Source organism: Cydia splendana, chromosome 12 (genome assembly GCF_910591565.1).
Source record: "Cydia splendana chromosome 12, ilCydSple1.2, whole genome shotgun sequence".
Lineage (NCBI taxonomy): Eukaryota > Metazoa > Arthropoda > Insecta > Lepidoptera > Tortricidae > Cydia > Cydia splendana.
This window is the reverse complement of record NC_085971.1, coordinates 21,017,014-21,035,788: the sequence shown is the minus strand read 5'-3', so window position 1 is coordinate 21,035,788 and position 18,775 is coordinate 21,017,014. Positions and strand designations below refer to the sequence as shown.

The 18,775-nt window shown below is 37.2% G+C and overlaps 2 protein-coding genes across 2 annotated transcripts in view; one reads left to right on the top strand and one right to left on the bottom strand.

The window, feature by feature from the left end:
* Positions 1 to 207: 207 nt before the first annotated feature.
* LOC134795639 (zinc finger CCCH domain-containing protein 15 homolog) lies at positions 208 to 13,410 on the bottom strand. Its single transcript, XM_063767537.1, has 8 exons — positions 13,129 to 13,410; positions 12,856 to 12,915; positions 12,334 to 12,475; positions 3,347 to 3,447; positions 2,930 to 3,058; positions 2,265 to 2,531; positions 1,589 to 1,816; positions 208 to 1,449 (listed from the first exon to the last, which is right to left on the bottom strand). The coding sequence occupies exons 1-8, from the start codon at positions 13,198 to 13,200 to the stop codon at positions 1,240 to 1,242; spliced, it is 1,209 nt and encodes a 402-aa protein (XP_063623607.1). The 5' UTR covers positions 13,201 to 13,410; the 3' UTR covers positions 208 to 1,239.
* A 673-nt stretch (positions 13,411 to 14,083) lies between these two features.
* The window catches only part of LOC134795734 (transmembrane protein 64), a 53,533-nt gene continuing 48,841 nt past the window's right edge, over positions 14,084 to 18,775 (top strand). Inside the window, exon 1 of the mRNA XM_063767683.1 lies at positions 14,084 to 14,810. Within this exon, the coding sequence (XP_063623753.1) occupies positions 14,271 to 14,810 (540 nt within the window). The 5' untranslated portion in view covers positions 14,084 to 14,270. The remainder of the gene's footprint in view (positions 14,811 to 18,775) is intronic.

Here is an 18,775-nt window from a genome sequence, read left to right as displayed (position 1 = left end):
GGATAAAACGTATATAATAGATTACTCTAAAGTCTTATTATAATTGAGACATATTTTTTTATTGTTTATCTTATAATTGTTAATAAATTTATCTAAACTTAGAGCAGCGTTTCCTTTGACTAGTGTAATAAATGGTTGTAATAATTAATAAGAATGAAACAGATACATTTAAAGATATTTTATTTATTTATATCAGGTCTTATCGTATATGTACAGTCACTGAAAACTCGCGAATTCTTGACAAATTAAGAAAAATCTCGAGTTATAAGTATAATGAGAGAAATTGCAATGTTTGTCTGTCTGTTCTACACACCGAAGGACTGGAAATGACCTTATGTAGAGTTCAACTAAATAAGTTGACTCAACAATGGATTTCTATTGTGGAATTATGTAAGTATAAAAGAATTTGCAAGATAATTCAAAATTATCAAATTTGATTTATTTAGTATAGATGCTTAGGAACTGCAACCTAATGGCCTAATATTAAGACATGACAATTCTAAGAGACGTGTTAAGTTAAAAAAAAACATTTACTTGGAGGAATACGTATAGCAGGTCATCATTTCAAACTTTATTATAATAGTCATAAAGTTTAGTTTCACCTGGCAAAGCACGGTTTTTTCTAGACCTATGTCGTCTCACAGTCAGGTTGCCGTCTATTAAATGGTGTAGTTTTAGGAATCAAGAAGCTTATAAGAATGTTGGAGGTTGCATGTAGAATAAAACAATGAATTTACGTCACTCACACTTTTCCGTCTTTTTCTGCAGGGATATTTTTACTTCCTTTACAGTAGGTAGCCATTAAGCTTAAGCTATAGGTGGCTCTGTGAGCTGTAGACTTGGCGAACGAACAGGCTCCGCTTTTTAATAAAAACATCCTAAAATTGATGGTAAAAAATATTATGATTATTGAATATGCTCACAAAATGTCATGAGAACAGGTTGAGATATGCGGCCTGGTTTAAGAATCCCTTTCGAATGTAAGTGTCATAATAGCACGAGGCCATGCGCGGGTACCACACTGATGCGAATTCGCACGTCGCCCTGGCGTATGAGCGTGATAGCGCTATGCGTGTATATAGATGTCCGCTCGCACACCGGAGCGGCGCGGCGTGCGAGTCCGCATCCAATGCGAAGACCGCCATATTGTCTCGCTTCAACTTTTATTCGACAACTACATGTAACCTCCAATATTTTTCTACGTATCTTGGTCGAAACAAATGAGACAACCCTCGGTCCTCAATCATCCAGGTCCAGCCCCTGCAGCTCCTCGTCCAGCTCGTCGTCGAGGAACAGGTTCTCGTTGATGGGCACCGCGGCCGCCTCCGCCTCCTCCGCCTCCTCCTCCGCCTCCTCCGCCTCCGCCGCCGCCGCCGCGTCGCCGTTGCTGAGCCCCGCGGATAGTTGTTGGAGGCGGTCGGAGGTAGCTTTGGTGCCTGTGTCGTCCACCTGCATAAAAAAAGTCATATTTTATCAGGGTACTACCGAAGCATTCTCGATACTATTATACTCCTTCACGTTTCGGGAGTATAATAATCGAAGGAGAACATCTCGTTGCCGGAGAGTTATAGTAAGATGACAGTATTACCTCTGAAGCCTCCATGCCGATCCCGTCGAAGGTGATCTCCCTGTACTCGTTGGCGTCGTCGTCGCCGTCGTCGCCGTACGCGGCGAGCACGGCGTCGCCGTCGTCGGCGTCGTCGTCGTCGGCGGCCAGCGCGGGGTCGAAGGAGAACATCTCGCGGCCGGAGAGGCCGCACGCGCGACCCGCCTTGAAGTCGGAGCGCTTCTGCTCCTCCGCGGCCGCTATGTTGTCCTGAAACAATTCGTCAATATAACGCATCAATAGATTATAGATCAGGATCTCTACAACTGAAAAAAAAAAAAAAAAAAAACTGTGTCGCATGCATAATTATTAAACCGCATTGTGACTAGTAGTGGTGTTCCTTCAAGAAACCCAATGTTGCCGGGCAGAAAAGTGGTGCCATTACCCCCTTGAAGTTCCCCTTTACGATCGTACATTCACCTTTTAAACGAATAAGCCATAGTTTTTAAGCCAACGTGTACGGTTAGTAAAGTCCCGCCTTAGGGGCTTGGCTTCTGCTGAGATCTGATAACTTTTTTTACAGTAATAGCATAAAGTGAGTCTTGGCCGCCAATCTTACATGAAATGCTTTTGGTGGGATATCTAATTTTTTTTCTACTCCATCTTTATCTTGTGGCGTTTGAGCATGAACAGGAATTAAATATATTTTAAATCATACCTGTTTCTCCTTAATCTTCTTCTTCTTCCAAGCGAGGAAGGTTTCTAGGGTGATCTTGGTCTGGTTGGGCCCCAGCGCGGCCCTCTCCCTCTCGATGAGGTCCACTAGTGATATCTCGTTCTTCTTCTCCTCCATCTTCTTCTTGTCCCGCTTGAGCACGAAGCCGGGCGGCAGCGCGTGCCGGTAGATGCAGCGCCCGCCGGACGGACACTCCCAGAACCACCCGTACTTGGACTTCTCCACCGCCTCCAGGAAGTGCTTGCAGATCTGGACAAATAATAATAGAGCATTAAGTTGAAATAAATTACAGTTTAAAAAAAACTCCTTAGCTGCCCCAGGCATAATGTAGTTATGTGAGCCTTATTTTATAAAATTCCTTAGTAAGTCGGATAATTTTTCATCCAAAATAGATCTTGAATCTTGACATTTCAAAGTCAAAGTTAAACCTAGAGACTTGAGAACATAACAGTTTTTCAAAGGTTAAGCTTGTTGCAGTGCCAATTTAAGACATTTTTAGACGTTGGTGCCACCCTATCCCTGAAGTCATCCAGCACATTCGATCGATTCTTAGCATTTTGTCATACCCCTAGACTTGTTGCCCTAAGAAGCCGCTAAGATAATTTAATTTTCTTACTGGGTAATCAGGCACTAGCGTGTATACTTACAATATCAGTAGTGGGTCGCTGCTTGTCGTCTGCGTGTTTCTTCTCAACAACTTCTTTAAGCTTCTCTTCATCCCAGTTGTCCATGGTGTCGTCGTCCCTCATGTCCACGTACAGGGACCGTTTCTCAGCCTGTTACATCACAAAAATGTATGCAAACAATTCTGACTACATATTGGTAGTTAAATGAAGCTGTTATTTGTTTATTATTTAAGGCCAAAGTGATTCAAGTAGATGACTGCTAAGTGCTAGTTAGTGATTGACAGATGGTTTTTTATACATTTGAAGTTACCACAAATTAGATTTAGTAACTAACTATACCTCGTTTTTTTAGCATTAGAAAGAAGGTAAGCAATGTTGATGTGTCTTTTTATAATAAACAAAATCAAGGTGTAATTATAGTTAAAGTGACTAACTAACCTTCCTCTCAATGGTAAGGTCATGAGAGAACTTGCAGCGGTCGCCCTTGGTGCACTGGCCCTGCTTGAAGAATGCACACACCACGGACTTGGGGTCCGTACCTGGAGAACAGAATCATCTTTGTAATTTTTTTTACTTGTTATGTCTGATGGATCTGGACTAAACTTATATTATTAAGATTATGTGTTGTCTTTTTGTTACTCTCACAGTCTCACACCTGGGTGGATTTCAGCACAAAAAATTTCACCATACAAAAAAATAATTTTTTTAACACGATTCTAGCTGGGTAAAGTAATGGGGGGCTGTATATTGAGGATATGTATGGTATTTATACAATCATTTGTGGCTTATATTTGAAGTTATCGCTTTCGGAAAATAAAAACGCAAGATGGTGATGACAACCATGGTATGGTAATGACTCTTTTATAGACGGTAATGACACTGCATGTACGGTAATGACGATTTGGGAACTAATTTACATATGTATTAAAAACGTATTAAAAAAACAAAAACTTTTTTTAATTGTAAGACTTAAGAACTTTAATAAACATTACAAATAACATGTTTTTGAACATAAGACTAGCTAAGTAAGTACATAAATTATTTTTAGAAAATTATAAAAAATACATTTTATTCATATAAATAAATATATAACAAGTATTTTTATTGTATAATTTTAAATAATTTATATTCCGAAATAGGCAATTTATGTATTTATTTATTTTTTGGGTTTTTTCAATGTTAAATCATATTAACAATATTGTACTCTTATTGTCAGTTTAAACCCGCATCTTCTTTTATCTACTGCATAACTTGGTATTTATGTCATATTATAAAATTACTGGCTTACCAATGAGCTTAATTTTTATGATATATTACTTTTTTTTGATAGTTTGATTCATTGCACAAGTTTGTATTTTTGTTGTTTTATTAATTAACTTTAAAAATAGCTATAATGATTTAAATCCATATATATGTTGTTTAATAGCTAAACATTAATATATAATCAGTGTTTTATAAGTTGCAAGACCCCTACTTGTAATGCATGTCATAAGTTACAAAATGTTAGGTATTGGGTCCGGTGACTACCCAATGGTATAATTATTAATTAAAATTATTAATTAATTAAGTAAAATTATAATATTATCAAAAAACATAAAGCCATCACGATAGTGAGCCAGTACCGTAGCCTATGGTCGCTTAAAACTTAATATATGTTGCTTGTTTAAATACTTTGTTTTAACACGACTAACATGCAATTACAGACTCTAAGTTGCACGATTTACATTATTAGATTATAAAAAAAAAACATTTGTATGTTCTAAGTTCTAAATGACCTAAATTTTGCCTACTTCAGTCAAAATGTTAATTAAAAACTAAGCATCCTCTAGTGTGAAAGAAATAGTTATATCTTCTTCTACATTTATTCTACATTTATAATAGCTAGTTTGTTAGTGCGCGACACCTTGCACTTTGTGACTATGCGCTGAAACTTGGCACAGTTGATTCTTAGCTGGTCATGAGCAGATACAGACCGGGAGACCTCGAGAGCCACGTCTCATTTAGTGGGGGGGAGGGGGGAAAGTTCGACGCCGCCGCGCTTCACTTGGAGCAACATTTCTCTAAAACTGTACCTATTAGGGCATGTGATATATCATTTTCGGATAAATTAAGGATGAGGAATTTTTTTTTGGAACCATAACAATGCAGTTTCTAACAAAAAAAAACATAAAGTAGAAAAGACAAAAAAACGTATCTTGGATTTTTTTCATAATTACCAATTTTTTTTTAAAGTGTAGTAGGAATCTGAAAACAAAAAATATAGTTGTAAAGCTACACTTATTACGTTTAAGAAAATATATAGTTTATTATACAAAACTGTTGTTACATGGGAGATAAAAAATAATATTAAGCGTGGGCCAGAGTGATCTCAATACAAAATATTATTAATGTGGGAAAGTTACTTATAATTTGTTCTACAATCGTTTATTTTTTTAGTTCTTCGTAAATAACTCGTAAACGGTAGCCCACAGCAAAAAAATATCTTTTACGTAAATAATCTGATTCAGATTTCTTATAAAATAAGTGCTACTTTTTTTCGCTAAGATCAATATTTAAAAAAATATGGAAGGGAGAAAATAAATACTAAGTTCCCCTTTTTTAGTCATTCGTAAATAACTCGTAAAGGATGGCCAATAGCAAAAAATATTTTAACACATGAATAATTAGCATAAAATTTCCTACAAAAAAGGTTATTCAAACTTTTTCGCTAGGATCAATATTTAAAAAGGGGACCTTAGAATTTATTTTCTCTCTTTAATATCGTTTTTAATATTGATCCTAGCGAAAAAATTTGAATGACCTTTTTTGTAGGAAATTTTATGTAAATTATTCATGTACTAATAAATTTTTTGCTATTGGCCATCGTTTACGAGTTATTTACGAATGATTAAAAAAGGGGACTTAAGTATTTATTTTCTCCCTTCAATATTTTTTTTAATATTTATGGTAGCGAAAAACAGTAGTACTTATTTTATAAGAAATCTGAAACAGATTATTTACGTAAAAGATAATTTTTTGCTGTGGGCTACCGTTTACGAGTTGTTTACGAAAAACAAGAAAAATAAACGATTGTAGAACAAATTATAAGTAACTTTCCCACATTCATAATATTTTGTATTGAGATCACTCTGACCCACGCTTAATATTATTTTTTATCTCCCATTTATCAACAGTTTTGTTTATTTATTTATTTATTTATTTATTTATTTATTTGGGAAACATACAGCACATAATAATACAATTAGGTAAAAGATATAGTTAAAACATAAGCCAAAACAGTTTCCACTTATAGCTAATACAAAATTCCTTTGCTCCGAAAAAAAGTACAATTATTAAGTATTTTGAATTTAGAAATTGGTTAAACAGTAACATTCAGCAAGTAAGATATTCCACAAGAACAATTAAAATATATATATATATATATAACAAGCATCATTTAGAATTTGGAAAATAAGAAGCACATTTAGAATTTGAAATTACAAACAATAGTTACAATTACAATAACAATTAGAACAATACTAGACAAGATTACAAATTTATTACGAGCTACGAGTTTTATTTAGTTTGATGACAGAAACAAATCCATTACACTTATGCTGGAACAAATCAATGTGTGAATATTTCTTATTGTATATATTGCAAGCTCTTGCTAAAAATTTGTTGCTTACATATTTTTTGCGGGTGAATGGAACGGATAGTAAAGCGGTGGACCGTGTACGATACGTAGGACATCTAAATATTATCTTGCTGAGAAGATCTTCAGAATCAATTAAATTATTTAATAATTTGTACAAGAAAATTACGTCTCGCTTTTCTCTTCTCACTTGTAAGGATTCAAAATTCTCAGGCTTAAAAGATTTGAATTTATATTTCATACGATTAAGAAATTTTTTTTGAATACTTTCTAATGAATTAATGTGCACTAAAAAGTGGGGACTCCAAACTGTAGATGCGTATTCCAAATATGACCTTACATATGCATTATATAAAAGAAGTAACGTTGTGGGGTTTTTAAAATCTTTACTTTGCCTGAAAATGAAACCAAGCATTTTATAAGCTTTAGATGTTATCTTATCTATGTGTGAGACCAATTGAATTTCACTGTCTATAAATACTCCTAAATCTCTAACCTCAGTAACTCTAGTAAGTGGTTGGTTTCCAATTGTATAATTAAATGTTATAGGGTGAATCTTCCGCGTAAATGTAATAATTGAACATTTATTTAAGTTTAAATACAGCTTATTACATAAACAATAGTTGTTCAATCTATTAAGGTCATCCTGCAAATTAACGCAATCAGCCTCGGACTTCACAACGGTAAATATTTTAGTATCGTCAGCATACAACAATACTTTAGAATTTAAAAAACAGTTAATGACATCATTAATATATATGTTAAATAGTAGTGGTCCTAAATGCGAGCCCTGCGGGACCCCTGACGTAATAGGCACGAAACTAGAGGTATATCCTTTAATAGTAACTGCTTGAGTTCTATCCCGCAAGTACGATGTGAGCCAACGCAACAAGTCTCCATGAATACCGAACATTTCCAGTTTATTTAATAAGACCGAGTGTGAAATTTTATCAAATGCCTTTGAGTAATCGGTATAGATAGCATCAACTTGATAATTCTTGTCCATTGCGCTCAGAACATAATCAAGTAGCTCGCACAAGTTAGATTCCGTTGACCGTTTATTAATGAAGCCATGCTGCTGCGTTATTAACATCGGTCTTATTGTTGGGTAGAGCGTGTCATAAATTATTTTTTCAAATAGTTTTGGTAGTACTGATAATTTTGAAATGCCACGATAGTTTCTAATATTATGTTTATCACCGCTTTTAAAAATAGGCACAATGATAGATTTTTTCCAAATTTTTGGTAAGGACCCAGACCTAAGTGACATGTTGTAGAGTAAACATACCGGTAATGCAAGAGACTTACTGCAACGTTTTAAAAACACAGGATGAATGCCATCTGGTCCACTACCTTTGGATTCATTTAGATTCTTTAAGTATTTTTCCACCAGAGGTACGTCAATTTGAACGTTATTAATAACACAGTTTTGTGGGCTATTGACACTAGGCATGGAAGAATGAATAGGTTCAAATACTGAATGAAAAAAGTCATTGAATAAATTGGCTGTGCTGACTCCATCGTTTGCCGTAATATTGTCTAAATAGAGCGAATCGGGAATACCATTGTTATCCTTCCTGGATTTTATAAATGACCAAAACGACTTAGAGTTAATTTTTATATTATTTTCAGCCCTAGAAATAAATAAATTGTAGCAAGAAATTTCTTCGTTTTTTATTTTAGAGCGTAAATTAGAAAAAGCGTTATAGTCAGCTAACCGTCCATATATTTTCCATTTTTTGTGTATCTTGTTTTTTTTCTTAATTAACATGATAAGATTACGGGAATACCAGGAAGGAAAATTACTTGGTTTTGTGAAGGTTTTGGAGGGAACTAATTCTTGAATTATATTATTTACAGTGGTGTAAAAATCATTGACCGCACTTTCAATATTATTAGTATCTAGTTGCGTCTCCCAACTGATTTCCGTTAATTTTGAATTAATTTTAATATAATCGGCTGCAAAAAATCGACGTATTACACGCGAGGCCGGTTTTAAATGACGCTCAGTCGAACCAATATCAATCGTTATACAAAGGACTGGGTGATGAGCGTCTATGGGTACAAGAGGGTCCGCGCTAGCTACCTCACACAAGTGATTAGAAAGGATTAGATCCAGATACCTACCGTTCTTGTTAGAGATGTGATTATATTGTTCAAAGTTTGTAAATTGCAAAAATGCTGATAGTTGCACTGTCAGGTTGTTAAAATTGTGATTACCTAACCTAAGGCTATGAGAGCCCTGATCAAGTTGGCTCCAAACCGCATCTCCGATGTTGAAATCACCTAGAACCAAAAATACATCATCGGGATAATCCGCATGTAAGTCAGACAAATACTCAAAAAATAGTGATTCGGAATCTATCTGTTCCTTACTTGGGGGGAAGTAACAAGTAAACAACCTTAATTTTTTACATACAGGCCCTTGAGTTATATGAATATCAAGACATGTAACATCGGCGTCCGGGAGCGCCACGACAGGGCGTGCGCCGCGTGCGTCAGCCCGCAACTCGCGGCGCACCGCTATCAACGTGCCGCCACCCCGCGTCACCCCTAGTCTCTCACAGTCTCGATCAGTCCTGTACACGTTGTACCTCGAATCAAACAATTCTGAGTCATAAATGCCAGGAACAAGCCACGTCTCAGTAATACATATAAAATCATAATTGTATTTTAATAGATTTCGTAAAAATACAGTAGTTTTAGTCCTGAGTCCACGAGCATTTTGATAGTATAAGTTAAAAGACATTTAAAAACGATTGACAAGATAATATATAGTACGTATGTAAAGTTCGCTTATTCAAAATTTGGTCCATTAATAAAATATGTATGTTCATGTTTCCTGTTAAGATTTTAAAATACAGTCGCAAGATAAATGTAAACAAAAGTACTCGTAAACAACGCACCAATATGTTAAATACCAAATAAAAGTAAGTAATAGTTTTGTTTCTGCAATACAAATGTAGTTCAATCAATATGGATATAAATACTAATCTGAAAACATATCCTATAAACAAAAACAAGAACATGGGTAGGGTCACGCTTATGTTATTTTGTTTAAAGCTTCCTCAGTCGTAATGTACAGAATCGGTGAATTATCCGTCTTCCGCACCATCACCGTACAATTCCGGACCCAACAATACTTGTACTGTTTTTGAGTCTTTCTGAGTTGAGCCTGTTTAAGCAAGAACTTATTGAATCCGGACAGGTGGTCATTGACGTATATGCGAGAGTCGTTGTTGGTAAATCCCAGATCTTTAGCTTTTAAATTCTTTAGCTTCCGTAAAGAAGAGATAAAATCATCTTTTTTGTAGCGTGCTTGCAGTTTGACAATGATCGGCTTGGGTTTCCTACTATCGATATCGTTTTTCACAGCAACGCGGGTCACAAAGTCGATGTCTGTCGCGACATTAAGAGGGTAACCACTTAACCCTGCCAGCGAGTTCAAAATTGAGTAGAGATTTTCGCCTCTGGCTTCTGGTACTCCGTTAATCTGGATGTTGGACCTCCTTACCCACTGTTCATTACTACGCATTTCTGCCACTATATTTTTTACGCTGGTTTTTAACTCATCTACTTCAGTTTTACAGTTCTCTAGTCCGTTGACTCTAGACTCAATACTCTCAATTCGACTTGACATTTCCTGCAGTCTTGAGTCAAGGCTGTTTTTCATATCCGCCACATCAGATTTAACCTGGTTCATGTCTGCTTGGATTGCTTGGATGGCCGAAAATTGTGTTTCCAGTGCGGATACTTTAAGCAGAATACTATTTAATAACTCGGCGTGTTGATCAGACTGAGAGGGAGTATTATGTAATGACTGGAACTGGAACGTGTTAGGAGGAGTGGTCAGCGACTGCCTTTGCAACTCACTCGTGCCGTGTGCGTTGTTAGTTATCTTTGAATCGTCTAATGTGCCGTCCAAAGACATGACGGAGTCATCTAGTGTGACCTCGGCCCCGGATACGGAGCCCCGGCCCGACAACAGCACGGTGTTTACACCCATAACCGGTGTGCCATCATTTCTTCGTCGTCGGTTAGTCACTGAAGTGCAGAATGAGCAAAGCCATGATTTAGCAACTTTGGCAATATATTCCTCTGCTTGCAATGGTGATACGTCTAAGCATTTCAAGCAGTAGTATTTGCCGCAGCCCGTGCATTGTAATGATGCGTTCGCCTCGACATTGGTATTGCAACCACTGCAAATCTGCTTTTGTATATTAAACTATATATATTTTCTTAAACGTAATAAGTGTAGCTTTACGACTGTATTTTTTGTTTTCAGATTCCTGCTACACTTTAAAAAAAAATTGGTAATTATGAAAAAATCAAAAATACGTTTTTTAGTCTTTTCTACTTTATGCTTTTTTTTTTTGTTAGAAAGTGCATTGTTTTTGTTCCAAAACTAGATTCCTCATCCTTAATTTATCCGAAAATGATATATTACATGCCCTAATAGGTATAGTTTTAGAGAAATGTTGCTCCAAGTGAAGCGCGGCAGCGTCGAACTTTCCCCCTCCCCCCCCACTAAATGAGAGGTGGCTCTCGACGGCTCCCGGTCTGTATCTGCTCAAGACCAGCTAACAATCAACTGTACCAAGTTTCAGCGCATAGTCTCAAAGTGCAAGGTCCCCATACAACGGTGTGCAGTAACAAACCAGCTATAAGGTAGACATTATATAGTGTTAGAAGACATAGAGAACGTTTTTCAAACATACAGCTTAATTTCATAATGAATTATAGCAAAATAACTAGAAAAGTTTCTGAGAACCGTCATCACCATACACATGAAATCATCACCGGTCGTCATTTTTTCCCGGTGATGATGGGTATGGTGTTGACGATTTGAGAGTTTCTTGTTTTTATTTCTAGAATACGAATAATAGTAGTTAATGTCTATGCTACACAATAAACTTCATGTAGTTTGCCATTCATTTCAGTAATTAATTCTAATATATCATTTGTAACTTTTTTAAACCAAAGCATAACGGTGATGATGCTCTGTTGTGACAAACTACGTTTTACAAATTTGTTCGTAATATTTCTCACGATTCAGTGATGTGACTTTATAGTGAAATCATTTTTGGCATTCTATACTAAAGTGAAAAATAGGGCAAGGACCTTTAGCGGTATTTCGTTGTTCATACACCGAGATAAGCTCACATTGACATTACCATGACGGTGTTGACGAATATTCGTGACAAAATTTTAAATATTTTTAAATGTACTTTCTCGGTGAAGGAATAATTGCATATTTTTTCATGTGTTAAACAACAACATGGAAAAGATATAAGTAAAAGAAAAATCGCAATCGTACGATAGGTATGCTATAATTTTCACTGCAAACAAAAAGGTTCAGATTTTTCCGGTCGACGGTGATGATTTTAGACACATAAAACATTTTATATAAAAAAAACTATTAAGTTATTGGAGATGGTAATTGAAGGATCATGAAGATAATAGTTCTTAAAAACATATAAAAAAGTTGCAACTCGCACAACCTACTAGTTTTTTTTATAAAGACCGAACCATAAGTTTTCGCTGGATTTTGAAATCCACCCACCTGCACTATTTCAAAATTAGATGTGTTTCAGTGGGTTTTAATTTGTAAGCACTTAGCTAATAATAAACATAAACAAAAACTATTCAGTGAACAAACGGTACACTTCTCCACCTTCTGTCTGCACAGGTTTGAAGAGCTCTGCCAGGTGTTACTTCTTGTCCTCATGGGCCCACAGGGTGGATGCCGCCACTCCTCTACCTATAACCAGCCAACAACAGTTAACCGTACCTTTCTCCACCTTCTGTGTCTGCACGGGTTTGAAGAGCGCAGCCAGCTCCTTCGCTTCCTTCAGTTTCTGTTCCTTGTCCTTCTTCTTGTCTTGCATGGGCCCCGCCGGGTGGATACCGCCACTCTTCACTTGTTTCTCTACCTAAATGATACAAATATATTATATATCATTACGTATTCCCTGCAGAATTATTGCTATTGAGTAGCACAGCATTTCCCGAAGTATGGGTTGCGGTTTAGCATATTAGAAAAATTGCCCACGCCCAGCAGTTGGACAATAACATGCTTATAAATAAATACTAAATGTCCAGCCAACTAAAAACTTAGTTTTAATATGCTCGTAATTCAAGTTACGCCAACTAGCTACCGGTGTCGGTTGTCCTTAAACAGTAATTAAGCACTTGACAATTTATAATAAATTTTTAATTTATAATTGGCCTATAACAAACTAACTACTACTAATACAGACCAGGTTTAAAATGTCTTCTAAATAATACTTATATCAGAGTCTCAATAACTTACCTGTTGGATGAACTTTTGCTGTTTTGCTCCTTTCTTGTTCTTGATACCAAATGTTTTGTCCTGAAAAAGTCGGATGATGTTTGAGTGTCTAAGTCCAATTGATCAAAAAATACATCGGCATCGGTTGCCACGGCATTGAACATATTACTTAATGTTCCAGAATGTTTCATAACAGAGAGGCATGGGGAGGTCTTTGTTTACTTTCTGCTCATGTTAACATTACTTAATAAATTTAAAATAGCTATCAATAGAACTGATATTAGCTGTATTTACCTCAATCACTTTCTCCTTCTTCTTCTGCTCCGTCTTCTTGCTCGCAGCAGCGGGCGCTTTCTTCGGAGGCATGGTTAGGTTATTTTACGTCCACTACCTTATTAATAAGTCACAAGTACCAGATACGGGCTAAGTGTTATAAATGCGGCGTAAGCCGCATCCACAACCTTAATAAGTAGGAAAAGAACAGTGTTAGTTGGAAAAAACTATTTTTATGTAGAGTGATCCAGCCACGAACGAAATTTATCGTGGTAAAATTTGACAGCTGACAGTTTTCATTAGTGCTACTAGGGCAAAAAAAGTTTTATCCCTATTTTAATCCAATAATATAGTTTGTCAAAGGACCGTCTCATTTCAATCATAGACAGAAAGAATCTCGAGAATCATACTATCTTTGTCTTACACTAGTACTAGCACCCAAAAGAAAAGAATGAGTATAGTTTTCCTCGTTCTTACTGACTGACAAATTGGTTTGACCAACTATCAACTCGGTATTTGGCTCATGAGTTAAAATTTGTATAATTTCAATTTATTACATTATTATACTAAAAACATGAAAATAATATTATTCTGTATATCCAATTTTAATTACGTAAAATGAAAGATTGATGTGTATTTTATATTCTCTACGTCAATAATTTTATCTATAATGGCTCTATAATTGGGATAGGCGGCCGTCGCCCGAGGAGCAAGCGAGTCCATGGTGGCCGAGGCGATCAACAGGGGCCCCAAGTTTTGTATTATTTAGACCCACTTCTTTTCGATATATTTATTTCTCGGTCGGTTGCTTTCCACACAAAACGAATGAAACCGGTTAGAAATACGGTTCAAGATGAAAACGCCCTTTTCAATGTCAAATGTTATGGCTTAAAGAACTCGCATCCAGGCCATAATTGTAAAAAAAATGTCATGTTGTCAAAGTCAGTAGTGTCACTAGTGTCAGTGTCACTCAGTAGGGCCGGGAGACCTTGTCAAAGCAGTCAAGTAAATCTTAATCCCGAATTTATTTTTTCTTGTCGCGTCCGCTCACTGTGCGCCGCGTAAACAGTGGCTCGCTGGAACTGGCCAGGCCATGGAAGTGTTTCCGAGTGCGCGTCGCCAACCTTTGACGTGCCAGTGTTAAATTATAATTCAAAACAGCCATGGAAATCGTAGACGTCGAAGAATGCCAGCCAGAGCCGTCGGTCGCGACGAGAAAGAGAAGTTTGTGGGCTAAAATTAACAATAGGACTACGTACAGCTACTTGTTTAACATAGTGATTTCGATATTGTTGTTAACGTGTTTAGTGTTAATATTGTATTTCTTTAAGGAATATTTGTACGCGATATTAGTGTGGGTGGACGAGCAGGACCCTTGGATAATCTTTCTGTTGTTTATGGGGTTGTTCCTGATAGTGAGTTTCCCAGTGACTATCGGGTACTTGGTGTTGATAATTACGAGCGGATACCTGTTCGGTATCGTAAAGGGCCTGGGGACGGTAGTGGTGAGCGCGAACGTCGGGGTGGCGGTGGCGCACTTGACGCTGAAGGCGCTGCGCGGGTTCCTGCCGCTGGACCGGCTGCTGAAGAACGAAACGGCGCGCGCGCTGCTCAAGGTCATCTCGGGCCCGCAGGCCTTCAAGATCGTCTTCTTCGCGCGCCTCACGCCCATACCCTTTGGGCTGCAGAACACTATATTTGCTGTGAGTATTCTCATCACCTTACAGTACAGTACAGCAGAAACTAGATATAACCAGTTAAAAGAGATTATTATCTCATTTATCAAACATCCTCTGCTGCTATCTTCAATGTAGTTCTGTTGTAAGATTAATAATACATAAGTATTTGTGTTGTAAACCTGCATGTCACTGGCTGCTCTTCAGTTCTAGTCTAATTATTTAATTGGCTCAGTTTAATTAATTAAGGAGGACTTTAATTTATCACATAAACTTTTCATGGGTCATGATATACTCTTAGGTAAGAAATTATCCTTCCTGTGTCTGATAACTGTGGGGTAAAATAATATTAGGTACCTACCTACTACCCATACATAATTTATTTACCAATTTAATCTGACGAAATGTCATAGTGTACTATTTTGAAGTGAAAACTTCTTTAGCGGCGCTGAGCACTTTTTGAGGTGGGGAAAAAATGATAAACTCGATTCACGCGTAACGCGTAACGTAACGCTGACGTCATGTGTCACGGACAATGTTATTCACCAAAGAACTTTAGTCATAACATATCATAAACAGGTCAATTATTTAAAACTGGACTTTTATATTAATCAATAAAGTTCTAATCTTGTACAGGCTGAAATACGAGGATCTCACAGTTACATTCTAACTTTAAATCACTCAAATATAATTCAATAAAGGTATATCTTGATGAAATCGCTAATAAAAGTGAACTCTAGTACTGGTGAATAAAACTCAAAATATCATGACCAAATATATTTAGATGCAAGGTCTGCAAGGTAACTTTACAATTTCTATTCGAGTTTTAAACAATTAACGCTACAAATTTGAATTTCGAATTTTAAACAAGATCACTGACCAGCAATTTCGGAACTAAAGTTTTTCAATAGAAAGGAGGATAGGTCAATTATACATAGTGCTGCAGACATTTTGGACTAGTCATTGAGTTTTCACTTCTGTCGGCACTCCCGGAGTGCAACCCGTTGTTTTTTTGTATGGGCTTATCAGGTGCAACAAATGCTTTACAGATATACCTATAAGTTATAACCTATAACTAATTGTGAGCCAAGTTTCAAAGGTGGATGTTATAGTATATCTGTAGTTATCTAATAAAAAGTTCTTTACTCTTTATTTTTCCCTAAAACTGGTAGGGTCATTGCGTCAGTTTACTGTCCAGTGCCTATTTCCGTCCACTTGGCGTAGTTGCTACGGAATTGCGTATAATTTGAATATATACCTGTATATTCAAATGATACTCAATTCTTTGTAGCAACTACGCCAAGTGGACGGAAACAGGTACTGGACGGTAAACTGACACAATGACCCTGCCTATACTTTGATTTGAATTGTATTTTTTGTGGTCAGGTTAGATATTTAACTATGGCAGTACACTCAAGCAGTGAGCTGCAGAATTATCTTAGCAAGCAAGCATGGTGTTCAAAATTACCTGCTCTCTCTGATTCTGTTAGCTATTAAAGTTATGTTCAGATCATATTGAACATCTAGCCCGCTTAGCTCCTGTTGCTGACTACTTTATATAACTAGCACACAGGAAAAAGAAAACATTTTCTTTTCCTTGAACCAGCACAGCACACTGCCTCCCCATACTGAAAGGCCAAGGCCACCAAATACAGACAAACCATCCTCAACACACACCTGATCACTCGTAACCCCTATTGCTACGAAATAAGGTCTGAATAGACTAAATATAGTCAGTAAAGTGTGCATACATCTCCAAGGCATTATGGGTATAAATAAAACTACAAGCCACAGCAAATGTTAAAGGTTGTATGTTAATATTTAAATGGCACTATTCACCATTCCATTCTATTTTAGGCACTTTAAAATATCACTACAAAAGCGATGCTTGCTTTTGTCTGATAAAACACAATTAGTGTAAAGGGGTTTTGCACAAATCACGCGAGGTGTTTTCGGCTACTTTTTGACCCCCCCTCCCCCCTGGTGATATTTGGTGAGGTTTTTGGCTACATCCCCTCCCCCCACACAACCCCACGTGTATTTATTGGAAATTTTTTCATTCGACATAATTTTAAGAAAAATTGTATTGTATGTAGAAAATCTTGTTTATTTTTCTATTTTCGTTAAATAGACTCGCAATTTTGAAGTGCAGAGTGAAGATTTATGTTTAACGAAACTTCTACTCACGTGGTAGGTGTTTTTTTCATAGTTTCGTTCACTGTAGAAAAATACACGTGAGGTTTCCTTATACCCCCCCTCCCCCAACGTTATCGATCGTGATTTTTTCGTGACCCCACCCCCTATCGAACCTCGCGTGATTTATGCACAAGCCCAAAAGGGTGGGGTGGGTTCAAACCCGAGTACAGGCAGGTATTCGAGTATGCACTTGCTACCCTTCTGATCACAAATACATATAGACCCATAGTTATATGTAGGGCCTACAGTTTCGTGCTGTTAGGTTTTCCCCAGTTTGTAATCTAATTGCCTATGCTGAGTTATTCAGGTTACTTATATTATAATATATGTTATATTAAATACCTAGTAGGAAAATTAGAAAATTGTCCTCTAGCTAGGTATTCATATTTTTTCCTGCGGGCTCAGCACGGTTCCATTTTTATCGACTATCACTATGCGCGTCCCTTTCGCACTTACATACTTGATAAGCCCCCTCCAGACTATGCGCGTGAATCGCGGGCGAAGCCGCGAACGCGAGTGTGGAGTCGATTTCGCAGGTCTGCGTTCAGGACTCCACACTCGCGTTCGCGGCTTTGCGCCGCGATTCGCGCACGAGTATGGTGAATAGTGCTTTAGAACGTGACAGGCATGGTGACAAGGGATAAAAACGCGACCGTGCTAAGCCGTCTGATCATTCATAGACGGTTTGGAGTTTATTGCTATTTTTTACTGCATGATACTGAAACTCTTTGAAACTGTATGGTTTCTGGACTCAACCAGTAAACAGCTACTACAAGGCAAGGTTAGACGAAAAAAGGATTAACCATTTAACCGCCTAAGTAGTGAACTGACGCGCGCGGCTACAGGCCAATATCAACCTTGGTGCCTTCCGAGAAGGTTCACGATGCCGCGCAGCGCCACGCACGTCAGCCGTGTTCAATGGGTTAACTAAACGCTATAAAGGCCGCGAAACTTTATGCTCTATTTGCTCAGTAAATACTACGAGTACTTATAGTTACCTATTACTAACAGTGTAGCGTACACTAGTTGTAAATACATTCCGTGTAGACATGTCCACTATGGTGGCATTGCCGGCTAGAATACACGATATACATAATAGATAGGTAGGTACTAGCTTCTGCCAGCGACTTCGACTGTGTGAGATGATGATGACGACGACTGATTATGTCCTTTCTCTGATCTTAAAGTATGTATCTCCATTCCATAGGCACCAAATTTTATCTAAATCGGTTCAGCGGTTTAAGCGTCAAGTCAAGAGGTAACTGGCAGAATTACTTACGCATCTATAAATAATATTATGTACTCTAAACTGTCAAGGATATAATATTCCAACGTCTTTCAGCACATTTTAAAACATTGCTGTCAATGCGGTCACGCCGAAACAAAGTGCCGGTGTCGTGTCGATACAACAATTTGCGGAAAAGTAATAATAAATCAATTACAGTCATTGAACGGAACCTGAATAGGGAAGGGGTGTCACTGTCATTATGATTTCTATCGCTTGCCAAAACGGGGTAGTCGAAGGTTATACTTTATTTACCCTGTAAATACATTGGTAAATACTGAGTATATCTATGTACTACTTTCAGGAGTAACTAATAATCCGTCTTGCAGTCAGGGGTCGGCAAATTTTTGAGAACACAATTACAGTAGATATCACTAGTTTTAGGAATTTCAAAGGTCCGCTCGGTAGTTTTCAGTGGTCTCGTTCAAGAACTAAGTGTTAATTTCAAAGGTCCGCTCGGTAGTTTTCAGTGGTCTCGTTCAAGAACTAAGTGTTAATTTCAAAGGTCCGC